This window comes from Marmota marmota, unplaced genomic scaffold (genome assembly GCF_001458135.2).
Source record: "Marmota marmota marmota unplaced genomic scaffold, marMar, whole genome shotgun sequence".
NCBI classification, from domain to species: Eukaryota; Metazoa; Chordata; class Mammalia; order Rodentia; family Sciuridae; genus Marmota; species Marmota marmota.
In genome coordinates, this window is record NW_026000205.1 from 12,684,077 (window position 1) to 12,707,169 (window position 23,093).

At 52.2% G+C, this 23,093-nt stretch overlaps 1 protein-coding gene across 5 annotated transcripts; it reads right to left on the reverse strand.

Moving 5' to 3' along the window:
- Positions 1-7,818: 7,818 nt before the first annotated feature.
- Positions 7,819-23,093, reverse strand: Kctd15 (potassium channel tetramerization domain containing 15). Of its 5 annotated transcripts, none has more exons than XM_015496921.2 (7): positions 22,959-23,093; positions 21,221-21,316; positions 19,465-19,557; positions 18,662-18,837; positions 13,118-13,262; positions 10,446-10,751; positions 7,819-9,265 (listed from the first exon to the last, which is right to left on the reverse strand). In XM_015496921.2, exons 3-7 carry the CDS (start codon positions 19,528-19,530, stop codon positions 9,107-9,109), a joined length of 852 nt encoding a protein of 283 aa, XP_015352407.1. In that variant the 5' UTR covers positions 19,531-19,557; positions 21,221-21,316; positions 22,959-23,093; the 3' UTR covers positions 7,819-9,106. The 5 variants fall into 5 exon arrangements, with proteins under 5 accessions (XP_015352407.1, XP_015352406.1, XP_048646922.1 ...); XM_015496920.2 differs by having other exon boundaries at positions 21,221-21,319; XM_048790965.1 differs by lacking the exon at positions 22,959-23,093 and adding an exon at positions 21,610-21,936.

A 23,093-nucleotide genomic window follows, 5' to 3' on the forward strand; every position in this document is an offset into this window, starting at 1 on the left:
TGCGGCTGTCTGAAGGGGAATGTTGAAGGACAAGTGGGGGCGCTGGCAGCATCTTCTTCAAAGGCCTTCTATTATCTGACTTCCCCTAGCCCAGGCACCCCTGTGACCTCATCTCTGTCACTCCCTCACTCCTCGTTCACTCCAGCCATATAAACCTGCTTCACGCTGTCTCTCAAACATATCATGGGTGCTTTTACCTGAGGGCTGATACCTCTGCCCCAGATGCTCTTCCAGGCACCTGCATGCCTCCTGCCTCACCTTCTTTGGGGCTTTATCTGTTACTAGGAGGCCTTCTTGGTAAGAAGATGGTAACCTCCAATTTGGACAATCCAAGGAGATTTTAATAACATACTATTTACAAAGGTGTGGGCAGAAGGGTTAATGAGTGCCCCTCAGGGCTAGTACATCCAGCCAGAGTTACCATTCTGAGGCCTAAAGGGGTGAAGAAAGAGAGGAGTTCTCAGAGCCAGGTGCGCTGTGCAGGTAAAAGCCTCCTATAGGGGCTGAGGCCTTGGGGAGGGGGATGAAAGAGGCTAACCTCACTTTCCTTCTACACTTCAGTCTTCTAAAGGTGCTTCCCATCAGCCATATCCAACAGGAAGCCAGAGGATAAGGGAGCCCCTTCATGCTGCTTCTGAAGTCAGCTCCAGGCACAGAGCTGGGCACAAGGGTAGATGTCCAGCACACAGTCCAAAATAACAATTTACACGTACTTCTTCCCTGCTTTGTTTTTCATTTTAGCACTTGTTACCACCTAGGCCAGATATTTTACTCATTTCTTTAGTGTATTTTCCATCTCCCTCAATAAGGTATAAGCTGTACATGGTCAGAAATTTTTTTTTAATCCCAGCAGTGCCTAGACTAGTGCTTGAAACACAAATATATTCAATCAAGATTTTTTGAGTAAAGTTGCTACCACACAGAAAAAATTCCCCCATCTATGCCCTTTTTATCCTAAACCTGGGAATCTGTGAACATATTAGGTTATGTGGCACAGGGGAATTAAGATTGCAAATGGAATTAAGGTTTATCAGTTGACCTTATGATAGGAAGATCATCCTATTATCCAAGTGAGCCCAATGTAATGATGAGTCCAGAAGAGACAAACCAGAGATGCCACACTGCTGGCTTTGAGGCTGGAAGAAGGGACCACAAGCCAAGGAATAGAGGCAGCCTCTCGAAGCTGGAAACAGAAGACAGATTTTCCCCTGGGGTCACCAGAAAGGAACACAGCTCTGTTAACACTGATTTTAGTCCTGTGAGACCCCTTTCAGACTGCTAACCTATAGACATGTAAGATGAAAAATGTCTCAAATTTAGAGTTGTTTTAAGCCACTGAGTCTGTGGTTATTTGTCACAGCCACATAAAAAACCCATGCACTGGCCTTTGTTTTGAATGGCAGGAGCATAAGCTCTGGAGCCTGTTGGGGCTGTTCTTCTGCCCCTCCTTTGGGAGGGAATTTACACCTTCCTTTTCTGTGTAAGAGAATATTAATTGCTCTTTCCCCATGGGTGGGGAGGGGTTGGAGATCGGTATAAGGACTTGATGACTTGATATATGTGACACACATGGCTCAGAGCCTAGTCCCCAGCAAGCCCTCTTTTGAGCCACAGGTCTTACAAGTGCCAGTAGATTGTAGACATTCAAGAAATATTTATGGAAAGGTAAATATATGTTGTCAAATGATGCTCCATAATGGACTTCATCTTTCCTGGGACACTGCCCCCTGCCTTTTTGGGTCTAGTGAAAATAAAATTTGAGAATCTCTTTATGCATACAAGTTTTTTTTTTTTTTTTCTTTCTTTCTTTCAATTAGTCTTCTATTTCTTCAAAACAAGAGTGCAGGGGTCTACAAGGCCAGTGCTCACCACACAAGTGACATCATCAGCTCCTGGACTTTGCCCACGCTGAGCTGCCCATGTGACAGCTGGAAGGCCAAGAGTGAAGCCAAAGGAGAGGCTGTGTCTGGAGGTGGCTTGATGAATTCCCTTCCTGGGCTGGGCTTTCACAAGGTTTCTCCAGCAGGGCCTGGGAACTGGGGGAGGCCTAAGGGAGGGAGAGTGAGTGGTGATTGCTGGAAACTTCTCCCTGATGCAAGATTAGTGTTGAGGCCAGTCCAGCAGCTCCAGGCGGTGCCGGCCAGGGTGAGCACATCCAAACCACCCTCCCGCCTGGTGCACGTCCAGGATCAGCACTCCCCAGGAGGTGCACACCCACCACCTGTGTGGGGAGGCGGGGCTTCCCCCAGACATCTGGGGAAGTGGCAGAGCCAGGGCCCTGAAAGGCAGGGGACAGAGGAAGCCAGAGAGCCAGTTTCAGACTCTGCAGTGCCAGAGCACTCTGGAGGCGGTATGCGTTTGCCCACTCGGTGCTGCTCACAGCTGGTGCCCTCAACCCCCCGCGGGACCTGAGTTTGCAAAGCAGAGGAGGGAGCGGTTGTGAAGTGAAGCCAGCAGTAGAACAAAGGATGCTTTGCCGAAGAGGGAGGCACCTTCCACGAAGGCCTCCGGGCCTGGGGAAGTGACTCACTAGGCCCCCCGGGATGGACCCACCCATGGGGGTTCTTTGGGGCTGAGCATGCAGCCCAGCTGCCCAGGCTCGGCCCCACGGGGTGGGGTAGGGATTGTCAGTCTCTGGGTGGGGCTTCCCCAGGTTCCCCCTCTCCCTCAGGGGGAGAGACCTGGTGTGCGTCCAGCCCCGGGGCTTTGGGTACTGCCGGGTGCTTCATTAGGCACTGCCAGGCGGGGCTGCTGCCACCGCAGCTGCTTGCAGCTGCCTGAGGCTGAAGGCGTGGTCCCTTCTCAACCCTCTTTCCGGTCCACCCAGCCTGGACCCGGGCTCTCCCACTCTCTGCAGAGCCATACTGCTTCCCTGATGGAACCAGGCATCGGTGTCACTCGAAGGTGGCGCCCGGCTCTGTCCCAAGGTTCCCGGGACGCCTGTGATGAGAACTTGAGAGCCCTCGCGGTACGCCCCGGCTTCTCGGGCAGTTGCACAATCTCCCCCCAATTATTCTCCCTATAGTGTGTGGCAACCGGGCGAGAATTCCAGGACCTTGTACTTACTCGTACAAATCTGCCTTCCTGCTGTTTGGCTGCAGGGCCGGGCGTGTCTCCGTGGGCCCCGGGAGATGGAGGCGTGGTCGCGTCCAAGAGGGCGTGGCCCGCGTCCGCAGCGCTAGCAGCAGCCCAGCCCTGCTCGGGCAGTCTGTGCGCACCAAACCGCAGCTTCTTCGGGAGCCCTGGATCCCGTCCAGGACACAGAGGAGGAAGCTCTGGTGACATTCTAGACACGGGCGTCGAGCCGCACGCTTGGCCCGCAGACGCTCCAGCTGTGGCTGGTGGAGCATCTCCGGCCCATCCAGCCAGGGATGCACACGCCTGGGTCCTCCCAGGGGCAGGGTGGTCTACTTGCTGCTCCAGCGCAGCTGGCTCATCCTTGCAGCTCCCAAAGACTTTATCCTGGTTTGTGTTTTCCGTCTGAGGAGGGTCCCAGGAGTCAGGCTCTGACGACCCAGCTGTTATTCCTCTGCCATGCCTCTGGGTCAAGGAAGAGCATTGTCCCTCACTGCCTGGGAGCCAACGGATGGCTGTCACGACTGGCTGTTCTGAGTAATGGAAATAAAGACAAAAATCCAAATGCAGCTGACCTCTGGCCCTTCTCCTTATGTGCTTTCCCCGAGGTGTGTGGCTGCCTCATTCTCTGGGTCTCTCATTAGAATTTTAGAGAAGCTTCTTTGACTACGAGGTCTGAGAGATAGTTGGTTCTACATCAAAATTCAGGCATTTGGGGGGTAATCTGTGTTTGGTGTCATGACAAAATGGGAAACTATATATAGTTTTTGTTCTGGATACCTGCAGATCCTCCAATAAACAATTAAAAGTAAATATTTCTTGTGGATAAAAATAATGCCTTCTCTTAGTCCATAGGATATGTCATCATCCAAGCCCCTGCAGTGGCTGGCATAGGCTGGTTACACAAACGATTCTTGTCCTCCAGTGGTTGGGGAGATAAGGATCTTTGTAGGGAAGCAGGGACCATTTTAATAACCAAAGTCTGAAACCAGCAGCCACCTCTACCTGCTTTCCCGGGTCATGGTGGTTTGACTTACCACCCAAATAGCATCAATTCTATCTAACACATCCTTCTACTGCTAGGGGTAGGTGTGGCAGGGATAAAAACACAGCCAGACTTCTTTCTGGTGGAAAATAAACTACCAATCATCAGCCATGCCTGGACACCCACCTTCAAGAGTGCCTTTCTAGACTCTGAGGTATGAAGAGCTTACCGTGGGTCAGGCAGGAGCCCCACTTTCTCAGTTTTGAGGCTTGTGGGAATTGAGCTGCAATTCAGAGCTCCCAAGCCAGATCTGAGAATTAGCCTAAGATTGGGGGTGTGGGCTTCCCTGGGGCTGAGGGTTCCCTCCCTGAACTTAAGAGAATATCAGCTCAAATCTTGTTCCTGGCAGGAAGTTGCTCTCAGCTGCCACCAACACCTTTTTCTTTGTCTCCTTACTTGCAGGGCTACCTCCTAAGGTCTAGACATTATCAGAACTGCCAAGAATGCACCAGGAATGAGCTCCTACTAAAAAGAAATTCTGAAGAGAATGCTTCTCTGACTCTGGGCCCCAGTTAGTGAATTAAGTGGTTTTATCTAAATTACTGTTGTTACTGTATACTTTTCTCTAAGCAAGTGCCCTTGACCATCTTCCTCAGATCAGGGTGAGGTTATGAAAAAAAAGCAGGGAAACTGTCTTGGGCTTTATGTGGGCATTAGAGCTTTATCTTTGTAACTCCTTTATAGGTTTCCATGGATACTGACAACAAACCTTGTTTTGGTCTAATGTGAATTCTCACACTAATAAGGCAGGAGCTTCTTTTGACAAATATGCATGAAAATCATTCCTCTATTCTTAATTAATTTTAAGGACATCCATTTGTGGATAGTCTGACAACTTGTGGCAATGAATACAGTAAGATTTTACCCTATCTAGTAACCCAGAGTCTTTGAGGATAGATAATCTCAAATCAAAGCCCCCACTAGAGATGAGATGTCTGCAGAGGCCCCAAGTGCTCTTTCTACAAGGAGCCACTTCCTTTGGGTGGGTTTTGGGGGAGTAGAAAGAGGGCCATCTGTGCCCTCATCACACCTGAGACAAGACCACTTTATGGGGCTGCCTTGAGCTTTGTGACTAAACACCTTTTCCTGTCTCTTAAAATCAACTGAAACGGGCTGGGAGTGGTGACACACATCTGTAATCCCAGTGACTTGGTTACAGATTGTAAATTCAAAGTCAGCCTCAGCAATTTAGCAAGGTCCTAAGCAACTTAGCAAGACCCTGTATCAATAAATCAATCAATGAATCAGTGGCTGAGAATATGGCTCAGTAGTTAGGCACTTCTGGGTTTAATTTCCGGTACAAAAAAATAAAATCAACTAAATTTATGGCATCACATGGCCATATCACATTTCACAGAACACCATATCAGCTGAGATGTGAGGTTCAAGCTGCCCTCTCTGGCCGTCGGTTGTCCCTCTAGCTCTGTCCAGAGCTCTTTATTGTTTTGAAGTAAGTGCCTGCCTTCAACTGAAAATCCTCTGGCAGCTCCCATTTTTATATATTCTACCTTGTCACCTACTTAGATGCTCCAATATTGTGTCCTAGATTATCCTCCTGGTCCAGTGTAACTGTTTTGCTGTCTGTGGAGTCAAGGGGGGAGAACAGGGCCTGTCAGGATGGGGCCATCTTGGTAGACAGCATTCTCCAGGGAACAAAGGTCTGCCTCTTAGGCAGGGGACAGACTCTGCTGGGCTCAGTCAACTTCAAGTCTTCTCCTGAACAGAAGCTTAGTGGACAGTTTCCCCCAGTTCTCACATATACACTGTCTGCCATCTTTCCAAATGCATTAGTGGCTCTGTTCACACATACACATGCATGAAACCAACCTCGTGCAAAAGGCTCAGCACACCCAGTGGTTGGCAATGGTGGAAGATGGAGCCCAGGACTGGGGGTCTGGAAGAGGTGAAGGACGTCACTGCCTGAATGCCCTCACTCCCAGGGCTGTGGCAGGGTGTGTGCTAGGTGTTGAGGGCCCAGGCAGCTGCAAAGGGTCCAATCCTCAGCAGGTTGCTCCAAACAGGAAGCTTTGGGATTTGCACTTAGTATAGATACTCAAGGCCCTGTTTAGCGGCCAATCAAGTTCCAAGTAATCACCCAAGTTACAATACCTTCTTGTGGCTTCCTTGGTAGACTGAAAACAAAGCACTAGAGCTGTGTGTAATTTATAAAATATCCTTTATTTAGTCTAAGGAACACAGTCAAGTAGTAGGTTTAAAAAAAAAAAAACACACACTTTAAAAAAGATATTATTAGTGTTGTGACCTATATTTGAGCCCATGTGAGGGGACAGTGGTAGAAGCTGCCTGCTATGGCTTTGCCTGATTCTCTGTGCTGGCATTAGCTTGATGGGAAACAGCATGGGCACAGTCCTGTCCAGTTGCTTACGTTCAAGAATAATTCATGAGTGAGGTTTGTGGAAGAGCAGAAGTTAACATTGATACTGCTGGTATTTCTTCAAAAGACTACTTTTAATCTATTCATTCCAGGAAGAGTAGAAATGCTTAAAGGAATGGATAATTTGTACTTACTGTTTATGGAGAGGAAGCATATTGGAATGATAGCAGTACTCTGGGAACATAGTATTTTCCTACAAATTCAGAAACTCCCCAGTTGACGTTAAATCATACTTCATGGGCTGGGGGTGCAGATCAGTGGTAGAGTACTTGCCTGATATGCATGAGGCCTTGGGTTCAATTCCTAGCATCATATAAAATAATAAAGTTTCATAAACTCATACCTTTTGATTTTACTTAACTGGTAAAGAAATACAGAGTAACATTTTAATATGAGAGTTACTCTCCTCTCCCTTATTATTTTAAATGCACAGAATGTTTGAGAATGTTAAAGAATTTCAACCCCTCAGTACTCATGCTATTGTGCCAGAAAAATCCATGAACACACACTGAATTGAGCTGTTTTCACAAGACTTCCTTCCTAATAAACACAACACTTTCTCCTCCTCAGATGTGAGCCAAAATGCAGATGTGCCAACAGTAGGCGTGTTGCTAAGCAGAGGAGAAGCCTAGCAAGTTTGTCCAGCAAATTAGATTGTACAGTGGGATTCAGACAGGAAGCTGCTGGCCTCTGCTCCTGTGCTCCCAGGCAGGTCAAGTCTGGTGGACTTTATCAGGCATGTAAAAAGGTCCTCATGGGTTAGAACATAGGGGCTTTGAAGAAAAATGGGGCCGGTGGTACATATTCAGGCTCCTCCCCTTGGCTATTCAGATCCAGTTTGCTTAGGCAATCTGTAGTCCTCATGCTAGCTGCATGGTTCTGTCCCCCTGGCTGGCCTAAGCCATGGCCTGCCACCTTCTTATGTATGGAATTCTAAAGAGAATATCACCTCCAACCAAAAGACAGTGAGAGAGAAAATCCGAAACATTTAAGACTAGGTTCAAAAGCTCCCAGAAACCTTCTGCCTGCCTTTCCTTGTTTCCATCTGGTTAGGGGCTGTGAATCGGAATTCAGAATCTGTATTGCCCAGAGGGGACAGGCAGAAGCAGCGAAGAAATACCCAAATGCAATAAATAACACCAGGCTCAGGCCCCTGCCCCCGCCCCTCCCCCAGCTACTGCTGCTGGTTATTCCTGGATTTGAACTAAAGGACCCGAGGGAGGAATTCCACCCCCAGACCTCCCTGCACAACATCAAATGTGGGAACCCGGCTGCTGCTTCTGCACAGGATGGAGCCTCAGTCTTTTGCTTGATAGCATCATTTATGGCATGAACTAGAACGTAATGTGTTTACACAAACACGACAATTGTACATCAGCATCTTTACAATATTAAAGGAGTCATATACAAGTCTACAGGCATTATACACAGGGTAGTGCCAACGGGGGCACCCCACCCACCAGTTCTCTGCAGTTTCTCCCCTTGGGAGGAGCCAGCACATGGGGAAGTGTGACAAGGCCGGGGGTGTCCATCTTTGGGCCTGTATGGGAGGCAGCAGGTTGGGCCCTCTCAGGGCCAGTCCTCACTGGAACCTGGGGTCAAGAGCACTAAATATACCTGTGTCCAGGTCTCACAGGCAGGCGAGCATAACGAGTTTAATGAAAACTCAAGTGTGCATATTAGTGTGGAAAAACTGGAGCTAGGGGTGGCTCCCTGAGCTGGGGACCCAGAGGATGCTGCTGACAGATGGGCTTCTTTGTAATGAGGCCCATTCCTGAGGTAAGGTGCAGCCCCATGGCTGGTCTGGATGGTGAGAGACTTCTCTAGGGACCCAGGTAAGTACATGCAGATGGGATGGGAAGCCCCTGGGCATGAGTAGGTCAGGTGACCTACCAAGTACAGCAGCAAAGGAGAGGGTCTAAGATAGGTCAAGAGCCACCCAACCCTCCTCCCAACAGCCTGCCCCTTGGGGGCTCTGCTTCTGTAGCACTGTCCTTGCCGCATCTGTCCCCAGAGCCCCAGCTGGGCCTGAGCACCCTGCAGCTCATCCACCATGCAGGCTTGCTGCACGTTCAACTGAGAACTGAGCACCAGATAAAGAAGGCTTGGTCCTTGTCGGCCTCTTTGACTTGTGCAGTGACAGTTACTTCCATTTTTAAATACCGTAGAAAAATAAGCCATCTCTGAAGCCAGGAGACCTGTGAGAGTCTGCCGTGAGTGGAGAAGGATGATCGGCTGCTCCGGAGTGGCTGGGGATGCCTCTGCTAACCCTGCCTCGGCAGGTCCCTGAGCCTCAGAGGACACTGTACCGGGCTGGGGAGCCCAGGGGCTCGGAGAGTGGGCACTGGAGTTCCAGCCACAGCATCTCTGGGTCACACCAACACTCCTTCAGTGGACACGCCTCCAGCATCCCACATTTCTGTTGCCATGACACCTGGGGCCCAGGTGCTCCCTGGGCGGAAGCCCTCCAGCCCCACCCTCAGTCTCATGCCCACTGCTAAGCACACAAAGGCAGGACCCCCCAGAACTGTTTCCAGGTCTCTGGGGGTGACCCAGGGTTGAGAGGCCTCAGATGAGCACTGAGGCAGCGCCTAGTCCAGGGGCTCCTGCTTTATCCGGACGGCAGTCGGGGTGGGCTGCGGTCGCCGCTCCTCCCGGCAAAGCACATACTCGCTGAACTGGGAAGAGTCCACACCACCCCCGCAGGACGCAGCCACGCTGAAGCCCCTCTGGAACAGCCTCTCCAGGACCTATCAGGGAAGAAATAGGAGTCAGTAGTACCCAGCTACAAGAGTTCGCCTGGCCTGGCGGGCAGTCAGGTATCTGCCAGAGCAAGCTACCTTCTCCTGCTAAGATCTGTCTTACTCCCCGACAAAGGTCCCAACTGTACTATCAGCTGGGTGCCACAACAGTAGGGACAGACACAGCTGGACCCAGGGAACCCCTGTGTGATCCCACCTGGGTGGGCTGCTCTACCCAGGCTCTCTGCCACTCTCTGAGGTGTATAGCCTTGCTTTAGAGAAGAAAAAAGATCCTTTTGGACCCTTCCCTTCTCTTGGGTGTAATCTGCCCCTTTCCTCACACGCACATGGCCCCAGGCACCCTCTCCTGCCCCAATAATGGACAGCCCCTGCCCCCAGCCTCTGGGCAGCCACCTGCTTCCTGAAGCTGTGAGTCCCAGATGGTTTGAGGCCTGGGGGCTCATCAGCTCAAAGGAGCTCTGGGTGGAAAGAAAGAGAGGGCAGTCCTCTCGGTGTGTGAGTCTCTGCAGGCCTCCATGTTCACGTGGGTTTCTGCCTCTGTGAGGGTGGGTTTTCGTCACTGACATCTGTGTCCTGTAACTATCAAGTTCTGATGGCAACTTGCAGAATGTGTGCCTGGGAGGATCTTTTCCCAGAGTCTATTCTGCCCTCACCCCAAAATGCAAGTCTGCCCTTGGAACCAGAAAACAGAACCCCCCCCCCCACTCCATTGGGGTTTCTCAATCCTTACACCCATCTGGGAAAAGCCAGTCCAGAAATGCTCTGGGCAGCTGCTGGGTGCCAGTGTGGTCCCCAGGTCAGCAGGATGAGGAAGGGACTCCACCTCTGTCCCACCTCTCCTGGTGCTTGGGTTTAATTTGAATCCAAAGTCAGACTCTGGGTGTCAAATGACTGCACACTTGGTTGAAAATACTCTGGGCCATTTTTAGAGAACATCCTTTTGGGGGGGAAAAAAAAGTAGAGATCAATTTTTTTTTAAGTCCATCCCCCAGGCGCCATCATTTAATTATGAGCGGGTTATAAATTATGCATCGACACATTGTTGCCTTTTCTGTAAGATGGCACAGAGGGCTTCGCCATTTCAGGGACCGCCCCTCCTCGGTCTCGCTCTGCCGCCCCAGGGCTTCAGGAGGCAGCGGGAGGTGGGATGGGGGACCGCAGCCCTCACCTGCACGGAGTTGAGCCGGCAGTAGCCGTTGAGCGGGAAGCGGATGACATGAGTGGGGTCCTGGTTCCAGCCGGCGTTGACCGAGTTGCACATGACGTCCCCAGTCTCCGGGAAGACCTCTTCGATGAGCGCCTTCTCTCCGCTGAGCGCGATGCGCTCCCCCAGGTCGGGCGTGACGCGCACCACCAGGCAGTCGCAGGCCCGGCTGCGGCGACGCTGCTCCTGCTCCTGCTGCCAGCGCTCCAGCTCACGCACCATGGGCTGCAGCTGGTAGTACCGGGCCTCTTCATACAGCAGGCTGAAGTCCTGTGGACATGCGCACAGGGGTCGGACCGGTGCACACAGGGTGGGGGGAGGCGGGCAGTCCTTTCCAAACCCAGGGGTCTTCCTCTTACAGCTCTGCAGGAACTGTGCCCCAATAGCTCAGTGTGGATTGGGATGGTCGTCCTTATTGTACAGAAGGGCAAATGAGGGTCAGATGCTCTGCACAGGCACAGGGACTCTAGTGGGCACCTGTGCCAGACACCACCCACCCCCCCAACTTCTGGCCTTAGCAGTGGGCAACTTCATCCCCCTGGGGCAGAGAAGCCTCGTGAAAAGACCTGGAGACTAGGCTCACACTCAGGAGTAGGAGCCTATGTCTTTGCCTGAGGACCTGCTGCCTTCTTAGAATCCCATCCCGAGAAGACATCAGGCTAGACACAGGGTACCCCTCCCTCACCCACTCTGGAGGAAACCACATTCCAGTGGGGAGGTCAAAAGGTCATTTCCAGGAAGACCTGTATGGGTTGGATTTTCAGCTTCATCGCCTGCAGCCCCAAGACCTATCAGTCTCAGTTATTGACCTTCTCTGAGCTTCAGTTTCCCCATCATTAAAAATGGGTATAAACACCCAGCTAAGAGAAGGCAAGTGAGAATTAAAGGAGGAAAAGTCTAACAAGTGCCTGGCTCTGACCCTGCCCAAGCAGTTTCCTTCCTCCCATGAGGTGGCTGGAAAGGTGAAGCCCAGCCCCCACCAGGCCACTTGCTCCCCAGCTGGGCGGACTCACACAAATTACTTCTCTGATATTGTCCCTGTGCACCCGTATCAACCCCAGCCCCGAGTGGCCTGGGCCCATGATTCACACTACTCGTGGGGTTCAGGGTACAGGAGACCGGCAAGCTTGAGGACCCCTGGGGGAAAGGCAAGGAAGCCCATCCCCTGGCCTTTGGAACTGCCCCAAGGGAATCCCAAGTCTTAACCCTTCCTTTGAGCCTGCCATGGGTTAGGGACCCTTCCGGCCTCTTCACCAAGACTCCTCAGGGCTCCATCCTGGGCCTCTGCTCTCTTGGAGTTTAATGTGACATCCATAGGTCAAAGGACCTCACCTTTCCTCATAGCCCGAAATGTCTCCAGTTGACCCTCTACCAGCTCAGTCCTCAACCTGTTCAATGCTTGAGTTTGTACTCATCAACTCAGAACTCGAGCCACAAGCTGGGAGGCACCCGGCACAGTGTTGGAGGGGCTCAGCGCTAAGCCAACGCAGCCCCAGGTCTATTTGCAACCTTTTCCTACATGTAAGTCTTCCCCTTGCTCTACCTTATCCTACCTCTACCCTGGTCCCAGGCCTTCAGCAAATCTCTCTGGGGAAGTGGCCTCATCCATAAGTGGCCTCCTGTTCCCACCCCAGTCCCTCCCTGCACTTTACCAGTGTGATCTTTCAAGCTGGTGAACTGCTTGCCCTTTTCCTACTCACAACCCCTCCACTGTATGCAGGGGAAGTGCCAAATGCTAAGCCACTCACCAAGATCCTGCCATCAGACAGCCCTTCCTGCCTTTCCTTTCCCAGTTCACAAGGCCCCAAGCTTGACCCCTGTCTCCACTGCTGGAATGTATCAAGCCCTTTGCTTCTTCCAGCCCCTCACCAAGGCCCTCACATCTGGCTACCTGGTTCCTCCTTCACCACCCATGAAACCCACCTGGGTCAGGTTCCCCATTTGCTTGCACAATACTGTTCTCTGAGGCATTTTGCTCCATGAGATTCAAGTTCAATGTCTATCTTTCCACTAGACTGGAAGCTCATGGTTAGGGCTTGTGGATTCCTTATGTGTCACCATATTTTCAGTTCAAGTTCAGTCACTGGCATTCAGTAACTGAAATGGGTAAAGGACAAAAGAGACCCAAGGCTAATGGTTCTCTGGGTAGATAAAGGAAGGAAGGATTTTTGCTAACATGAGCTGGGGTGGATCAGGTCTGAGTTTCCTTCCTCCCATGATTCCTGGTGCTTTGGAAGGGCTCAGGGAGGATACGGTGAACCTGGACAGGTTCATCCTGAGACTTGGTGGCAACAGTTATCTGTTTGGATCATCAGGGTTTTCCCTCTGGGAACTGCCAACAAGGTACAGATTTATGAACCTCTAACTCCTGTAACTCTGCACGTAGCAGCCCTTAAATGCAACAAACATTAAACTGGGGTAAGTGCCACAGCTTAATTGTTGTTACACCCCGATAAATAAGCTAAAAATGTGAGAAAACAAAATTAGTTTAGAAAAACTGATTTAGCCCTTGGCTTCATCGTTTAACTTTTTATGGTTGTCATGACAACCATGGAGTCCATTTATTAAGTCACAGCGTCCCCTGTGTAATGCCACAGCACAGGCCACACAAGGGGAACCACTGGCTGTGGACTTACCTTGAAGTCATCCGGGAGCAGCAGTTTTGATGTCCTCAGGAAGCTCAGGACATATCGGAAAATCTCCCCATCCCGGTCGATGAAATAATGTTGCTTCAAACTGTCCAGAACAATGGGTTCAGTGCCATTGAAGAGGCGGCTTATTCTGGAAGCAATAGATGAAGCGGGATGTGGGAAGGAAGGGGCTGAATCCCCCTACCCTGCCCCCACTCCTCAGGGCCCACCCTGTTGGGAGGGGTGAGGGACCATATGGGGCCATGCCAGGCCTGACAGCTATCTACACATACCTGGGGCATCCAGATCACCATCATACAGGACAATGGGGCAGCTACAGAAACATGCCACAAGTTTCCATAAGCCCTACCCATGAGCTTCCATAAGCCACAGCCCGAGAAGGAAACACCCATCTGTACACATTAGCCCGCTGACACATGGTACAGGCTTGGAAAACTACAGCAAGACACACCAATCAGGTGGTCACAGAGATGGTACACAAATCCTTGCCAGACAGACCCACCCAGAGAATGCACACTGACCACCTGATACCCCAGCCAACAGCCACAAACCCGGTGAACACATGGAAGCCAGCCAACACAGTCACTAGGGATCCATACCCTCCTCACCCAACCCAGGTCAATGAGCATCAGACACAGCACACTCAGGCAACAGGCATGAGGTCACACAGCCGCTCCCCTTGCAACACACAAATCTCAGGCTGACCCAACACACAGGCCAAGACATACACCAACCAACCCAAGTCACTCTGAAACACAAAATCACAAATGCCCCATAGCTTCTTGCTTAGGAAGCCACGGAGGAAACAGAAGCAGGTGGAAGGGACAGCCTGTGTGCATGTGTACCCTAGCCCCCCACATACCATAGCATGTAAGCATGTGTCCATGACACAGCATGGGCATTCATATATGCCAGAGCGTGTGCACACCTGGCAGGGGTGAGAACCACCAGGTGCTGGCACCCTGTCCTTGTAAGAGTGGTGGCTCTAACAAACAGGACATGTAACAGGCTTTGGGGAACCCCTGATGACTGTCCCTGTCCATTCCAGGGAGGAAGAACCAGTCTCAGAGCTAGAGCTGGTGCCTCCCCAGTGCCCAGGGCAACAGATTCTGTTTTGGCTGACTACCCAGCAGACCCCAGGCTAAGCTATGGAAACTCGGGAGCCCAAGGATGATTGGGGCAGCCAAGAACTTGACTCAGGAAGAGGAGGGAGGCTAGCAGCATCTCCCCGCAAGAGACCACGTAGTCAGGCCCCTCTAGATTCTGCCGCAGCATCAGCTTGTCTGCAAGTCTGGAGAAGGGTGGCTCAACCTGCGACTACCAGCCTCACTTGTAGAGCTGGGACCTGCGCCAGCCTACACTTCTCCGGGGATGCTCCTCTGTCCCCACAACAGCCCACTTCGCTGTCCATTCACAACCTCTCCCAAGGCCCTGCCTAACACTGCCAGGAATACTAGCTAGGCAAAAGCTGAGCAGCTTAGAGCCCCCAAGCACCTCTCAGGGGCTCCCATCCATACCACCATATGCTGTAGTGGCCTGGTGTCAGCCAAGAGGTTCCATCCACTTACAGGATAGCTATGCAGTTTCCTGCTCTCATTGTAGGTATTATGGTCAGCCTCTGCCCCGGTGGGGAAGCATAAAGGAGCAAGACCACCTCGTGGATGGGTGTGAGTGGGTCAGAGGCCACAGAGAGGGCTATGGAGGGCTGAGCCTGTGGAACCAGAGCTTCAGCCACCCAGATATTACTCTTCTCAGGGCTGCAAAGGCTACCGAGCCCAAAACCTGTGACAGTGGTCCTGGGGGGACACAGCCCATGCTGGAAAACCTTGTGAGTTTCACGACTCATTGCAGCATTCAAAGTGCCCAGTGGCCTGGAGCTTGGACATTGAGTTGTCAGAGTTGAGGGCCACTAGTATCCCTGGAGACATGTGACTCAGCCAGGCTGCCAGGTACATGGGCAGTGGTCTGCAGACAGCTGAAGGTCCACAAAAGGCATGAGCAGCAGATTGGTGCAGCCAATTTGGAAAGCAGTATGGAGATTTCTTGGAAAGCTGGGAATGGAGCCACCATTTGACCCAGCCATTCCCCTTCTTGGTCTATTCCCTAAAGACCTAAAAAGAGCATGCTACAGGGACACTGCTACATCNNGAGGAGGAGAGGGAGGAGGGAGAGAGAGAGAGAGAGAAGGAGGGGAGGGGGGAGGGTGGAGGATGGGAAAGGCAGCGGAGCACAACAGACACTAGGATGGCAATTTGTAAATCAATGGATGTGTAACTGATGTGATTCTGCAATCTGTGTATGGGGTGAAGGTGGGAGTTCATAACCCACTTGAATCAAAGTGTCAAATATGATATGCCAAGAAATTTGTAATGTTTTGAACAACCCACAATAAAAAATTAAAAAAAAAAAAAGGCATGAGCAGGAAGAGGTAAGAGCCACATCTACAGGTGAGTCAACGAATCCAAAGCCTCGGTCTCCCTGGGAATGTTCCACACCCTCGCGGCTGGCTCAGCTGCTGGATACAGCAAGCAATGTGCTGGGCCTGGCTGAGATCCAAATCCCTCTGACATCAGGGCTGGCTGAGACTGTAGATCGTCCTGTTGGTCTAGAGGACTCCTAATCCACCCACGTTCCGGGGCTGGCTAGGTTCTATGTTGGTGTATTGATCCAAGGCTGGGAAGTTCTCAACCTGCCTTATTTGAGGGCTGGTTGGTTCTAGATCTTTCCACACTTCAGCATCTATTCCGGGACCAACTGGCAGCAGTGCATCTCATAGCACAAAGACCTTTCATGCCCTGGGCATCCGAGCCTACCAAGGATGCATGCAGGCTGAGGGAGGGTCAGGACCATCACCATGAAAGAACCCTCTGCCACTTGCAGGGTCTTAAGAGTGAGCTCCCACCATGACCTCCTGGTTCTGTTGGTGGCTCCATGTGTCCCTATGGAAACCAGCCTCAGGCCACCCTGAGGGAGGCTGCAGGGTGTGGGAGCCAACTTGTGAAGCCCTCCATGGAGAAAGCTGGTAAGTTCACACTGCGGCAGCTGGGACCCTCTGGGGCAGAAAAGAAGACTGTCCCACCCCCCGCCCCTAGTGCACAGAGGGAAGCATCATACTATCTTCATTTGCTTTTTTATTCCCTTTTTTAAAAAGCTTTGGCTCCAAGTTCCTGGATGTTTCAGCCCAAGGTTTTATTTGTCCCAAAGCTCCTGGCCAACTCCATTTGTAGTTCTCCACAGTCAGATGGACACCAGCAGACAAGTGACATCCAGCAGGCAGGACACAGGGGAGAAGCAGACCTAGGAAGTCTACCCCGCCCCAGGCAGCTGTGTCTCTGGGTAAGGACAAATGACTGCTCCTGGGAGGACCAGGGGAGACACCCAGCACCAGGTCCTCCGACACCCAGGCCACCCTGACCCATCAGAACCAGAATCCTGAGCACAGTGCTGTGGGCACAGGGACCCCTGGCTCTCACAGCTCTGCCCAGGGCATGACATTTCTGATATCCAGAAACTCCCATTAAGAATTAGCTCTCCTAATTCTCCATGTGCAAGTGACCATCAATGATACTGGGGAAGAGATAGATCTTCATTCCAAAATTGTTGAAAAACAAGTTTTAAGTTGTAAAATTAAATTTACAGAGCTGGTACACATATCCTCGCCAGACAGAGGCCTCACGCCAGTTCCCTGGCTATCCTGCAGGTCTCAAAAGCCCCTGGCCTCTAGGCCAAAGCTTCAGTCCTGGGGATCAGCTCTACTTCAAACCAGAAGCCATCCAGGCAGAACAACACACTCATCTTGACCCCAGTCCTGGGAAAGAACGCTGACTGCTACCCCCTCTGGGCACATCCTGCCAATCAAGAGTCGCATATGCCAGATCATGGGGCCACAGGAGCCTCAGCTCCCCAGTCAGAGAGGAAGGATGAACCACACTGTGCATCTGGGAAGGGAAGGCCACCCCTGCCCTCCCTGTTCCCAGGCAGCAGTGGGGAGACCTTCCCCCAAGGCCTGGACTATGACTGCTCCAGAAAGGCAAACGTCTGACTTCTGGAAACACTCTTCCAAGAGGGTTATAGGCAAAGATTTTATGAATTTCACTCACAAACATCGTCAGCCGATTAAGGAATGATCTATTTCATACAACTCGGGAATGCCGCAGAAGGCAAAACTCAAATTAAATAAGCAGAATCCATCTCCTACCCAAGACAGGGCTCTGCAAGTCAGCACGTAGGCCTATGCCACTGACCTGGCCTCATGGCTGCTGGTCTCCCAAAGCCCCAAGTCCATGCCTAGTCTCTGCCAGACTGAGGGCATGAAGCCCCAACCACCATCTGTTCCCCATACTCCCCAAATTCTGAACTGGACACAGCATTCATCTCCAGTGTTCCCTCAAGGGGGCATTTCTGCCCTCCTTAAGGGGCTATTCCGCCTGGCCCTCAATAAGCTCCCAAAGCAGCCACTCCACACCCTGTAATCCTCCCTGCTCTAAGCAACCACACCCGTGATGAGGCAGCCTGACACCCAAGCTCCCCAGAGATGATCCCTCGATATCTAGGGAATTAATTAACTCTTCTTCTTATTTTAAATGTATAAAATCAGGGTGATGCCCCGAAGCCGTGGCCCTCCCACTGCTCAGCCCTCGGCAGCCCCAGAGAACTGTGGCTGCCACTGTTCCAGGAGCAAACAGCAAGCAGCATGACATGTCACCTCCAGGGGATGTTCACAGAGATGCAGCCCACCTCTGGTGGGTCCGGCTGCTGTGCCAATGGGGAAACCAGGTCCACCCAGGGAGGGAAACACCCAAGAGGCAAGAGCAGGGGAGTCAGAGATACCCTGTGCCTCCCTTAGGTAGAGTCAGGACAACCCGAGCGTCAGCAGCGTAGAAGGCTGTGACAAAGCAGTATGGGAGGAGCCTGCAAGCCCCCCCCAGAGGCCTGGTCACAGACACTTTATCCACCATGGGGCTGTGAGGTCCATGATCATGCCTCAAATATTCCTGAATGTCCTAGAATTCCTAGTCAGTCACTGTGACATCCAGCTCCAGGGGAAGCCTGATGCTAGCTAGCTAGCCCTCAGGGTCCAACGTGGCTGCAGGTCTTCCTCCTTATGCACTTTCCCAAAGGCCAAAATGAGAAATCGGATCAAATACCTCCACGCACACAGGACCCCAAGATACACTTAGTATCCCTTGCTCACAAATAAGGGAAACCTCAGTCCCACTCAAGAGGATCCTGAAGGTGCATAAGACTCCCCAGCCAGTTGTTGGCAAGGCTTGGCTAAGGCAGGCTCTGAATAAGTCAAGCCTCTGTTAGTAGGTCAGGCAACCTCACACAACCAATGCCACCAGTACAGGGTCACAAACTCCAGTTCAAAGCAGTCTTCGACAAGCAGACTATGTCTTCCGAACCCTCCTCCCTGTGTCTGCATGAGGCAGTGCACCCTGAAGAGCCCTGTAGGGGGCCAGCAGGGGAGACAGGGCTTTGCCACCTCTTATCACTACATGCCTGGCATTTTGAGGGGTTCTCTCTTACCTGGAGTCAGGGTACTTGGTCAGTGTGGCCAGGCTGCTGGTGTACATATGGCCGCCCACATCGATGTGCACAGGTGCGTTGGACTTGGTAAGCTGAGCTGGCAGTGGGATCCCCTGGGCAGCCAGGGGAGACACAGGCGACCGGGTGAGAGACAGCCGGGACATATTTCCTCCCTCCTAGAGAAAGAAATAAGGTGAAAACCAAGAGTTTCTAAATGACACAGCCATGTACTCCCTTTATTGCAAGTGTGATCACAGATCTAATCAGATCACTTCAGCTTGTGCCTGATCACATATTCCGCTGACAAATTACGGCCACCACTGTAATTAAGTGTATTTGCATCATTTTCTTCAAAGTACCAGAGGGAAAAAGAAAGATGCTTATTAGCAATAAGAAATCAAGAAAAAAAAATTTTCAAGGTGTCAGCCTCCAGGGGCATAAAACAAACTGCAAAATTCTAATTAAAGGTCGCGGGCTTATGTGTTAGATGTGAAATATCCCTTGACAAACGAATCACCAATTTGTGAATTGGGATTCAGGGGTTTTTGCAAGTTTGTCTCAGTAACGAGACACCTCTAAATTAGTGACTTCCTCAGCACCTAAGGCGTTGAGTTTTATACATGTAGTAAATTTCACATCAAATTAAGAGCATTTTTGTTTCAAAAAATACATAATTGTACAGCCAGTCAACAGCCATCTCTGGAGTGCCAGGGCCCCAGGGAAGGGCAGTCAGTGAGCAGGCATCCTGGAAAAAGGCAAAGAGAGGACCACCAGAATGGACCCAGCCTACCCTACAGGCTCACCGCGGTGCCGGTACTGCCGTGTGCGTGAAGCGAGGACCCACTCGGCCGCTCCTTCCGGTGAGGCATCTAGGCTTCCATGGCTGCCCAGAGTATCTGTGGGAAGCGGCGACAAAACCAGAGTCATGGGCACCCAATTTCCCCTGGAGTCAGAGATGCTTAGTGTCATCCTTTCTGCATGCTCTCTGGGACCCCACACATGCCAGGCGGCCCCCCATATTCCACCTGCCACTATCCTCTCTTCACACCCATAAGCAGGCCTCCTGGGCATAGCAGATTACACACACACACACACACACACTCACACACTCACACACACTCACACATGTGTTTTCTGGGCAGCTCCATGTCTGCTAATTCAGCTAATGACAGTACTGAAACATATGCTCACCATTATTGCCCCAAAATGTTTCAGAACAAATCTGATTTTCCTGGTATTTTGGTTTAGAGCCATGTTACCAAGCGTGTCTCCTCTTGCATCCGCAGCGAACCTTGTGGACGGCAGCACAGGAAGGATCCCCCACCCTCCATGGGCCAGAGAGCCCAGGAGCTCTCTCCACTGTGTTAAGATGCAGTTTGCAACTGGCTGGACCCAGGGAAGCCTCTTTTAACAGAAGCCAGGATACAGGGATAAGGGAAAGTGGCTTGGGAAGCCACCTCTCCCCTATGGCTCCCAATAGCAGAGAAAACCTGTCTTTGTTTGCTAATCTGCACCTCCCAGTTTCTCAGCAGCCCCCCACTATGGTGTTGTCTATGCCTAATGTATTCCAGACCCCCTCAGGATCACATGCCCCTGAGGCATTAGAGAACTGGCCAGACAGCAATCAGCAAATGGACCCTTTTTCTGCCTCCTCCCCAGAGCTACTAAGCCACTTTTCTCTGTGCCATAGCCACCTGAAATAAGATTGTCCCTCAGTCCCAAGAAGCCACCCCCAGGGCTCTTTGCAGGCTCCAAGCAGGAGAGGTGGAGAAGGGCAGGTTTCTGCAGCTCCTTCCACCGACTTGGGGCTGTCTCAAAGGGGGAGAAGGGAGCTTTGCATGGTGAACAGACACACACACAAAATACATACACACACACACACACACACACACACAGCTTCCACACACCTAACCTGCACTTCTCTTTCACAGGTTTAACCCTTAGAGAGAAACCAAATGAAATCCTGGGGACCCAAGGGGCTGTTTTTCCCTGTTAAACTCTGGCTTCTAAATGTGTGCCTTGAAACTCAACACTGAATTTTAAAACATGGACCAAGGTCCAATGAGAATCACATTCTGCAAATTTAAGTAAGGTTGCTCTCCTGTGATTAGTTCTGCCCTGAGTGCCCTGGCAAATTCCCTGACATGAAACTGTTTGGGGTGGGGGTAGAGGGTTATACCCTCACTGGGGAGCTGGCTGCCCCATCTGCTACTTTTGGCATTCCTGAGTTCCTGAAAGCTTAAAAAAGAAAACCAGGTCACTTATCTCAAGGAAGTTCTGAGAAACCAAAACAGACCTCAGGAATGAATTATCTTGCCCTAGGAGGCTCTGCTGGGGGAGGAGTCAGAAGGGACACGCTGAGGATAAACTGAAGGGGAAGGAATTCCAACTGAAATTCTATCCAAGCGGACTGCACAACATCTCCCTACCACCAAGACACAACTCAAAAGTGACAGGTAACACTAAGCACCCATCACCTGAACTGCTCCATCCTGTTCTCACGCAGCCTCTTTCCCATCAAAAACACAATCTGATGTTCAGGGCAAATGAGAAACTCACCATTGGAAGCCCCAGGCGTTACGCCTTGACCCGAATCTCCAGTGCTGCCTCAGACAAACGCATCTGTGCTGGACAACGACCCTTTTCCCGAGACCACTGCTGAGGTCAGAAGCATAAAAGTGGTTGCAGTTAAGAGACACAAGTTCACTCCACCAACACCAGTATCAAAACCACGACTCAGTCCCAGTTCTCCCCGCTGTCCTAAGACTCAAGGCCGAACAGCCTGTTGCAGGGAGCTCAGCAGCAATGCACGAGAGGGGCCGCAGGTTTGCAATGGGCCCCGCTTCTCCAAGCTGCGGCGGGAGACCCGGGTCCCGCGCCCGCCGGCAGCTGAGCCCCGCCCGCCCGAGCAGAGGGAAGTGAGCAGAATGCCACGCTCATTTACACACAAAATGATTTTGTGTCCCATTGTGCTCGCAGTTGTTCAGCTCTCTGGGGGTGATTAAACTGGCTGAGCTGCGGCAGCTTGAGACGATTTCACTAAATCGCTTCTTCGTGAAGTCGCTTCTTTGCTAAGCTGTTATTTTAACCATAAAAGGCAAACAGAAGGCGCCTCGCAAGCTCCCTTCAGCTCCACGCCCTGGGCGCTGGCCCCGGGCGCTAGTGCCAGTGGCCTACAGAATTGTCCAGTGGGTAGACCGGGTGGAAGCCTGGCGGGCCACCTGGTGCTCGCCAGCCCAGCCGCCCAACCGGCCAGTATGAACTTCGGGGAGACGGGAGCCGGCTGGGCTAAAGCTCCTGGCGCCGCGGGGCGGGGTGGCCTCGGCACCCAAAGGGCCAGGCTGGGAAGGGAGGGGTGTGCGGCGGGGGCGGGGACAAAGTTAAATCAAGAGGCAGACACTTAGAGACCACAGATGGGAAGCTCGCCTAATTAAGGACGTAAAAGCGCTTTTGTTCTCAAAGTTTATTGTTGCTGGGATTAAAAAAAATTAATTGAAACTAATGCTGTTATTCACTCGTGCAGTTAAATTCCTTCATGCACATTTGAGACATGGAGTGAAAACTTGAAGCTTTATCTTTCTGCAGTCGGGGTCTTTGGGAAGACAGAAAGGCGCTGCTACGGAGGCGGGAGTGTGGGGATGTTTGCGGGTGTGTGCCCAGCCTGCGCGTCCAGGTCAGGAAGGTGCTGGTGGGCAGAAAGGACCTGGAGGTAGCGGTCGGGTCTCAGCGCGGCCCTGGCCGGGTCCCACACCCCGCGCGCCTGGAACGACCACCAGCGCACTAACCCCTCCCGCCTGGTTTCGGACTCCCGGGGTGGGCGTCAGAGGACGCACATCCGTCCCGTTAGAGACTTTTTCTTTCTCTGATTTGAGCGCCAAGCTAGGGCCTGTGCGCCTCGAAGCCCCAGCTGCAAGAGCCGGTTTCTGACCCCGGAAAGTCGCCGGTTCTGCAGGGCATTCGGCCCTGCTCTGGGACCAGAGTGTGAGGACCTGCAAGCGCGCACACGCGCGCACGCACACGCACACACACATACACACCGTGCGGCAGGAAGCTCGGATCCCGCCCGCGTGGGGAGGGTCCACCCGCGGCCAGGACCAGCCCACGTGGGCAACCCCCCTCGCGCCAGGCCTTTGTGCTGGGCGCCCCCGCGCCGCCAGCCCCAGCCGCCCAGCAGAGGGACAAAGCAGCTACCCCCGCCCACGTCCGGACCCTGCCCGGGAGACTTTCTCGGTATCGCACCCACTTTGGGGACAGGGGTGCACGGCGCTGAGGCGGTGGCCTCCCGCGCTGGGCTTACCTCAGAGCCGGAGCGGCGGATTGGGCTCGGACGCAGCCCCCGCCCCCCGCAGCCGCCGGTTTCGGGCGCCCGGCGCAGCCTCGCCGCCTATACTCGCTGCGCGGGTCGCTCCGGTCTCGTCCTGGAGTTACTTTC